The following is a 9113-nucleotide window of genomic DNA, read 5'->3' as shown; positions in this document are numbered from 1 at the left end:
CAAATGCTCTGGCAGATAAGAAGGGTTTCATATTTAGCCCACAAATCAAACTTGCCCCTTTGACTTAAATAAACAACAGTCCCATTTTTGTTGCATGATAACTTGGAAGCCCATTGGGATGCCTAGGAACCAAAAAAAAATGCTCCGTTTTGTATGGCTTTTTAGCCAGCTTTCTATATTATTTGGGGGACTTCATTACTGTAGCCTTTAAACTCGGTTTTCTCAGGGTTGATGACAGATCCACTAGCAAGGCAGAATAAATATAGGTATTTCTTAAAAATTGTGACTGATTCTTGCTCATTAATCAATAATGCATTGGTGTTGTTTGCAAATTGTTGGAGGCATATATCACTTTGGGGCTGTAGGGACATTGATGCCTTTGATGTGCTTTTGTTCCATGGAAGAGCTTATTATCCATCAACCAAAGTATCTAAAACAAAAGCAAAGAGGAGGGGGGATACATCCCTACCAATTAGACCACTTAAGGAAGATGGATTTTATGAAGGATCCGTTCACTGAGATCTTAGTTGTCGAGTTATCCAATAGCAGTTGGACGTACTTGATGAAGACTCTTCCAAATCCCATGTCCTGTAAGAGACGATTTATCTTTCAACAGGATCTTTGGGATCATGTCATTCTTTGTATCCATGTAGAATGGTGATCTTTATGGCTGCCAATATTCTTGCTTTACGTGAGCTACAATCTTGAACTACGTGTGATGGGTACCACAACATGTCAATGCCTCTCAATAACTCTCCATGTACTCGTATAAATAATGACTCGATTCTATTGAAGCTAGCCATTACTGAGGATGGCTAATAAATCTACCCTCTTGAGGTGCTCACTGTATAGCCTTTTTGAGCATACTATGGTTGCAAGCTCAGTGGAATGGAAAATAATTGATTGCAATCTAGCTGCCTCTACAAATAAAAAGAAAATTGAATCAAGTGCCAACAACTTCAAGACATGGACAATTATAATTCCGCCTCAAGGTCAGTACCTCCCCAATTCCCTCCAAGAAGATAAATTCCAATATCACCTCGTGCATCCAACGGATCAAGGATCACTACCACAATAAGAACATAGAATGTGAGGGAATCTAAGCCCCCTGAGACAAGTTTTTGCTTTCTAATCTAGCTATACTTATATAGGAAAACACATAATTGAGAGTTTTTCTTTCTTGTGTGCTCTTACTTGGCCAATATAAGTTCGTGCTTGAAGCAAAAGAAATGTGTGTGTGCACGCGTGTTTCTTGCTTAATTTTCTAATTGCAATGGAAAGAAGAACATTGCCTACAAAATCAATCCACCAAAAAGTATTGATCATATTATGAATACAAGGAGTTTATGACATATATTGCAAGAAAGTCCGATATCACCTCGCACATCCAACGGATCAAGGATCACTACCACGATAAGAACACAAAATTGTGAGGGAATCTAACCCCCCTAGACAAGCTTTTGCTTTCTAATCTAACTCTACTTATCCAACAAATCAAGGATCACTACCACGATAAGAACATAGAATTGTGAGGGAATGTAACCCCCCTGCGACAAGTTTTTGCTTTCTAATCTAGTTGTACTTATATAAGAAAACACAGAATTGAGAGTTTTTCTTTCTTGTGTGCTCTTACTTGGCCAATAGAAGTTCGTGCTTGAAGCAAAAGAAAATGTGTGTGTTAATTTTCTAATTGCAATGGAAAGAACATTGCCTACAAAATCAATCCACCGAAAAGTACTGATCATATTATGAATACAAGAACGAGTATACGACGAATATTGCAAGCATGAATAGCATGGGCCAATATATTTGGTGTTTGGTACCGTTGGAGAGGGGCAATGGGAATATACCCGGTAATAGACACAAATGCCTCTATAGCGGCAGGTACAATACTCAAATTTACCTTGAAAACCACACAATTTTCTCCACAAAAACCTCCGACACCGTCTAACCCTGCACACGCACACCTGAAGAGAACTTGAACACACACCACACATCCACGGCTTCAATTAACCACACCAAACGCACGTGTGTGTGTGTGTGTGTGTGTGTGTGTGAGAGAGAGAGAGAGAGAGAGAGAGAGAGAGAGAGAGAGAGAGAGAGAGAGAGAGAGAGAGAGAGAGGAGACTAGTACATCTATTGTCTACTTGTGCATACATGGATGAGTTAAGAAAAAGAGTGTAGTGCCATTGGAGGAATAATTATTTCAAGGGTAATAAGCTTAAGGAAGTAAAAGGATTTAAGATACCTACATGAGGAACAAAGAAAACATCTGATTGTATATCTAAGGGGTGGGTGGATGAGAGCAAGCCATGTTCAATAAAAGTGGCAAATTCAATTATGCCTCTTAAGATTGAATAATGCCATTTAGGAGCGTATTACGCATAAGATTGGAGCACAGGTATTTTCACATTGCTAGGGCGCTTGCCCTTGGACACGCGAGTACATCCTCCTCTTGGGGTGGGTCACCCAAGGCCTAGCTGATTGGCTACCGTCCTTCCTAGAAGGGATAAGCACCTCCCCTGTGGGCCCTTCGGTGCATCGAAAAAAAGAAGCTTAAATTTAGGTAATGTCCTCTTTGAAAAAGCATCGAGAGAGGCATTGTGAATTATTAAGAAAATTCTTTAAGCCATTGCAAGGGTTAATAATCAAGTTTTTCTTCTCAAGTTCAAGGTCGAGCATTAAAAAAATTTCCTTCAAAGACCATCACTTACAAACCATCCTTATCTTACCCAAAGCTAAAAAACACAACCAAACACAAGATTTTGCCATCAATAAGATCATGACAATCGACTCACGACCGAAAACCATGTTCTCATCTCAAAGGCTTTAAAAACACAACCAAACTGAGGCCTTAGCCATTGGCAAGTCATGGTGTAAATGCCTTCAAATCTTGTCGATTACCTATACAAGTTTCGATATGAATAAGTAGCCGGACTTCCCAAAATTAAATCCATGAAGACCATGTGGAATCTTGCATGTTTAATACTATTGCATCGATTGTCCATTACAGTACAAATACATGTGCATGTACAAGATGGCAAAAATTGCATGGCTTGCATCAAAGCCTTCACAAATAGCACCAGAGTGTTTGTGAGCAACATGATACAAAAAGAAATCTATAATGTGTCACAGCCCTTGTATGAAATATCTGCTCTCTCTCTCTCTCTCTCTCTCTCTCACACACACACACACACACGTGTGCGTGTGTGCATATGGTCTTAACGGTATTGCCTGTACAGAGGGCTGTACATGCAGCTCTCCGCATATGTTAGTAAATTCTTCGGTTTTGGTAGCCTTGTTGCAAGTCCTGCAATCAATGTTAAAATTCATTAACTTGTGTGAAATATGACTGCATCCCTGCGTGCACACGATGAGTCAGTGTCTGCCTGCATGCAAGTGCATGTGTTCGTCTACCTAGTTCGTAGGCCTTTTCTGCAACAGCTGCTGATATGTTCGCTGATACCTTCCGGATTTTCTTAAAAGGCGGATAAATCAGCCCTTCATCTAGATGCTCTTGAGTTACCTGTCCTGCTAGACCCTCCGCTGTTTGGAAACAAACAAACAAGTTCATTTACAGTTATGCCCAATTGACTTAAAAAGCCACTAAACAACTATAAATCAGTAGAAAATGAAATGAAATGTTATATTAACGTCTTCAAAAGGCCAAAGTGAAGTCAGAGTAACAAAATAACAACAATACAAAACAAAGAGAGAGAGAGAGAGAGAGAGAGAGAGAGAGAGAGAGGTTTACCAGCTGCTAACAACATATCGTTATGCATACGAATCGCGCCACATATTACCACCCCGTGCCCAATTCCAGGAAAAATATAAGCATTGTTTCCCTGTCAAAAACCGAGGCACGATGCAACTTATTTTAAATAAAAGTGAAACTTGTATACAAATGAAAGGAACTCTAGACTACATAGAGCTGGTTCTTCTCCTATAATCCCCAACAAAATGATTCATGTGCAAATACCTGGCCAGGAATGAACGTCTTCCCACTTAATGTTACCGGAGCAAACGGACTCCCACTTGCAAATAAGGCTCTCCCCTATATTCAAAAGCCGAAAAACCAAAACCACATCAATTATGGACAACATTGCAAACAAAGTTTAAGAAAGGTCTTGTTTTTCAGAAAAAGAGAGAATGTCCTTGCACACACCTCAGACCATCTGTAAGCTTCTTCCGCAGTGCATTCAGATTTCGACGTTGGATTTGAAAGTGCCATTATGATTGGTCTCTGAAGGTCACAAGCAAACAAACAATTGAGACAATACCATAACCATAAACAGCAAGACCAGAGGTGCACTTGATATTCAAAAATTTGTGTTATCAACAAATCCACCTTGTTGTATGATGCCATGGTTTCGATGACCTCCTTTGTAAATGTGCTGCCATGGCCCGATGTACCGATCAGAATTGTTGGTCTCAAAGCCTGAGCAAACGATATTTATTAAGTTTTAAATCTCCACAAATGAACACATCCAAGTTTGCTTTGCTTACTCGTGCACTTGAAATGAACATGTGTATTAATAATGAAATGCATTCGAAGCCTGAGCTAAAGATGATTATCAAGTATTCAATCTCCACAAATGAACACATCAAGTGTGCTTTGCTAGGACCAACTTATAATTTTATTTGTGCACTCAAAATGAACATTTTCTAACGACATAAGATGAACATGTGTATTAATAATCAAATGCATTCAAACGACATTATGATTATCAAGTTTTCAATCTCCACAAATGAGCACATCAAGTTTGCTTTGCTAGGACCAGCTTATAATTTTACTTGTGCACTCAAAATGAACATTTCCTAACCACATTAAATTGCAGGAATAGCTACACAAAGTATGCTTACCTCGATTGCGCTTAGCAAGTCGTGGCATTCTTCATGCTCATGCGCAAAGCTTTTCTTGAAAGGCTGCAGAGACTCTAACCTAGATTTTACGACAAGTCCCTATTAATTCAAACAGGGAAAGATTAGAGACATCCTTCCTGACAGGCAGTCCCTGCACTCCTGCATTGAAAACCAGAAATGAAATGATATATTAACGTCTTGAAAAGGCCAAAATGACCTATGAGACCATCAGATACAAAGTGGTGAATCTAATACAATGTCTGAAGTACAAGTACAAAAAAGTACTGAATGTAAAAAACTGAAAACTGAAAATGAAGCGTGGAATGTGAAATGTGAAATGTGGAAATGTAGAATAGGCCCTCAATGACACTTTGCGTGTCGTGCTAAAATGTCTCTGATCCTCTACTGGAGTCTCCGTCGATGGAGTGTGCTCCTGTGTCTCGGTCGTGGTCGTCTTGATCTCCCGAGCTCAGTCGCCCTGTCGATGAGGGTGCCTCTGGTATGAATGTGGGTACAACCCTGTGCTGGTGGTTGGTCTCCTGGCTCCCTCAATCCAAATAAGTCTGTGATCTGTCTCTGTGACTGTCGTACTCCATGTCTCCTCAGCAGACTATCTCTATGTCGGTGTAGCTCAAGTAGACATAAGCCAAGGCATCTCTGATCTTGATATCTCATGACTCTATCTAGGGGTCCAAAACCCTCCCTGAATAAGCAATGGAAGCGCCCTCGTATCTCATAATACACAGTGCAGTGGCATATGTAGTGTAGCTTTGTCTCTGGCTCTCTATCGCATAGTTGGCATATCCTAGACTCCGGTGGTGTCCCTCTGAATCTACCCGTCTCAATCTCCAGCTGGTGTGAGGATGTGCGAATCTGACCACAGAGACAGAGAAATGAAATGCAATGTTCTGCAAAAATCCAAAATGACCTATGAGACCAAAGTTGCAACCATATGAGTTGTGATGGAACCATTTGGGAAAACATCATCGTAACGAAAATTTCTAGATGCTACAAAAAATCTGCTTACAAATGAAGGTAATGAAGGGGAGTTAAGGAATCAGTTATCCCATGAGAACTGGCATAGGTGGCTGCAAGATAGCATCAATCTCCTTATAGTAGATAGCTTGGGAGGCCTCACACGGTCTCAAGTACCCTGAATTCTCTTGTGCATGTGTCGTCTATGCATAGATGTCCGAGGCCTCGGGTTTTTTAAATGGTGAAGTTGAATTGGTCGAACAAGTAATACACCCTGTCAAGGAGGTATCTCGTGGTGTCACTTGGAAGTCGCATGTGTGATGGTGGTGAAGAAACGTGTAAGCTGTTTTTGCACCGGCTCTTTCTGGGTTAATCTTCTGCTCCTTAAGATACTCTCTCTGAGCAGGCATATCTCTAGTAGAAAGAGCCCAAAACATCTCTCATCATGTCGTCGAACAATCCAGTGGTCCAAACCCCTCTCTAAATAGAGAGTGAAATCATTCCCGGATCTCATTTTAAGTTGGGCAGCGGCATATGTAATGCTCCTCTGTCTCAAGCTCCTTTCGACTAATCTGATATATCTGGCCAATGGTACTCTGGAGGTGTATCTCTAAATTTTCCAGCCTCTATCTCTAGCTCAATGGAATATTCCAATCCATGTGAATGGTGGGTATCCATGTATCCTGGTTGCCTGATGAAGGCATCGTCTATAGTACAAAGAAAGGGGGCTCTACAAATCGCCATCTTCGTCCCCAACTCGTGTCAAGGTGTAAGACATGTCATCTTGATATCCAGCTGAGTAAGATCCTCCCTAATTAATCTTTGAGTGACTCTAAGTAAGAGATGGTGCATCCAAAGAGCATATGAAGGGGGGTAACTTACCAATGCTAAAGACATGAAGCTGAAACTAAGAAGACACTGTAGCAGGGAATGTATGTCGTGCTCTCTATTGTGGATGCTCCTCGGTGCGATATGCAAGAAATCTTACTCCAAACATAGAAACAAACACCGTAGAGGAATGGAATAAAGCAACACTGTACTCAAATGACACAACAATAGACTCCAAGCCCGATGGAAGCGACTAACTCATAGACCAATACAAACTCTAGCTGGCAGCACACAGCTCCAAGCCCAGGACTCACGGGTACAATGGTGGTGTCGAGGCTCCAACTGTTCAGGGAGAGTGCACATGTGCAAGTACTAGACTGAAACTCAAGACTCTAAACTCAATGATTCATACGACTCCTATGGTGCCTTATGGTGCCTAAAACCAACTGAGCATATATACAACCATAAAGGCCAGTCAATGACTAACGTCTCTAGCAATCCAGCTACGCCTTTCTTCGAATTGTGGTGGCAGGAGAACTAGCCACAACGTCCTCTACCCCACCATTCCCTTTTTTTGTCACACGTCATTGCCATCGTGAAAGTCCACCTAGTGTAAACCCAAGGCTAACTGTAACCATTTTCCATGTCCTACGACACTGTAGCCTACTAGAGTTTGCCCACCACAGGATCAATCACTGTCCTGGAGAGTGGTGGTGTAGCTAACTACTTACTCTGCAAGAACATTGGTGATATGTACACTAGAGAATGGTGAAGAAACCGTTGAACTAATGATGCTCCGATGATGGTAGTAGCGGCTAGAAAAGCAGGTATGGGGATGGGGGCCGTGCATATGGGAGAGTGGCCATACCATGGACGAGGGTACATATGATATGGCACGCCCGCCCCATGAGTAGCAGGTGGAGGGGAAGCAATGTGGGGGGCAGTGGAAGCGGGTAACTAATAGCCTGGAAAACCACTGCAAGGCGAAGCATAATGTGACAAGAGTGGCTTATAGCTTGAAAAAGCATTGTAAGGCAAAGTATAATGTGACGAGGGTGATTGTGAGAACGAGCTGACAGATGGTCCCCCAAATTGAGAGGAAGCTAAAGTGGGATGTTGAGACCCAGTAGTCACCGGCTCTCCTATACCATGGAAAACTAATAATTACTTCCCCTCTTGGGTTCCCCTTTAGGCCAATTTTGTGGATCTCACTAGACGCATCGGCCTTCGACGCTTCATCTATTAATGTCTGTGAAGGGACTGCCACATTAGTACACTTTTAGGGACAGTGACAACAATGGGTATGGTAAAGGTAGAGGTGGCCATGGAACGGGAGGAGTGGTAGAGAGGATTGGGACCTCTGAAATCCTGACCTGGGACTCGGAGAATGACAATGTCGATTGGTCCTCAGGTGAGTCTTTGATTACTTTAGCTCTTTTGCGAGAGTTGCCTTTCAAGTTTCTGCTGTGGCCTCTTGGATGTACCCTGCCCATCATTTTCATCATTTCTGTGTTTAAGTGGAAGCTGGGGCACATTGTGCCTATGGCATACTCTAAACCGCCCAATTCGTGATTGGAGTTGCAGAGCAACTTAACTTCTCTATCTTTTCTTTCTCTGTGTCCTGAACCGCTTTGCCCTATGTTGCATCGCCTTCAAGACCAGTTGGTGAAAGGGGAATTGCAAACAATGGCAAAGATAAAAAAACCGCATCACAAACTGTAGCAGATTATGGGGTGACTGCCTTGTCGGGTGAACGCAACAAGTAATATTGTAAGATTGAGTAGAGCTGTTGTCTGCTTGAGATAGCTTCAAGAGCTCTTTGTAGGCACTAGAAGTATCCTCTACAAAGAGATTCAAAACCGTCTTTGTGATAGGCAAAGGCACATGCGCATTCATCGTACCCATACCTTTCCCAATATCATCTAGTGTGAGAGTCACACCGTTTAGCTTGGGAAAAGTGAGTAGTAGCGCACACAGTTTGGCTTCTGAGACATGGCTAGCTAGATTTGCTTGTGCCAGATGCTGAAGACCAAGGTGAATCAGCTGCTGCAACTGAGAAAACATCCTTTCAATGGCTTGATATGTCAGCAGCTTGTGACAGGCGCTCATTGTGATGTCTGGGGACGTAACACTGTGACATCTACCTCAACCAACTCCTCATCACCCCTGTCATCTCCCCAAGTACACTTTCCACCAATTGTGTTACAACCATCTCCTGAGAAGGGCACAAATGGAAGAGTCCACAAGCATTTTGGCCAAGGTAAACATATGCCCAAGGGGCTCTCCATGGAGGATGATGACGACCATGTGAGGAGGTTTGTCTCTCTCTATGCTACAAATGCGGAGAATATGGGCACCACCAAAGTAAATGTCCTCTTCCCGAATGGTCTCCTCACCAACATTGCCCTAATGCCAAGAGGATCAGTAAGGACAAAATTCTGCGCACG

The 9113-nt window shown here is 42.3% G+C and overlaps 1 protein-coding gene across 2 annotated transcripts in view; it reads right to left on the bottom strand.

Moving 5' to 3' along the window:
* Nucleotides 1–2847: 2847 nt before the first annotated feature.
* The window catches only part of LOC147464864 (NADP-dependent malic enzyme-like), a 134913-nt gene continuing 128647 nt past the window's right edge, over nucleotides 2848–9113 (bottom strand). For both annotated transcript variants that reach the window (XM_086516928.1, XM_086516933.1), the window contains 7 exons: nucleotides 4864–4962; nucleotides 4349–4438; nucleotides 4166–4243; nucleotides 3980–4054; nucleotides 3755–3845; nucleotides 3418–3546; nucleotides 2848–3310 (listed from right to left, as the gene is read on the bottom strand). In XM_086516928.1, the coding sequence (XP_086373054.1) occupies nucleotides 3222–3310; nucleotides 3418–3546; nucleotides 3755–3845; nucleotides 3980–4054; nucleotides 4166–4243; nucleotides 4349–4438; nucleotides 4864–4962 (651 nt within the window). In that variant the 3' untranslated portion in view covers nucleotides 2848–3221. The remainder of the gene's footprint in view (nucleotides 3311–3417; nucleotides 3547–3754; nucleotides 3846–3979; nucleotides 4055–4165; nucleotides 4244–4348; nucleotides 4439–4863; nucleotides 4963–9113) is intronic.

Source organism: Adiantum capillus-veneris, chromosome 1 (genome assembly GCF_014529385.1).
Source record: "Adiantum capillus-veneris isolate H3 chromosome 1, ASM1452938v2, whole genome shotgun sequence".
NCBI classification, from domain to species: domain Eukaryota; kingdom Viridiplantae; phylum Streptophyta; class Polypodiopsida; order Polypodiales; family Pteridaceae; genus Adiantum; species Adiantum capillus-veneris.
The sequence above is the reverse complement of the archived record's forward strand: the minus strand, read 5'-3'. Positions and strand labels throughout refer to the sequence as shown.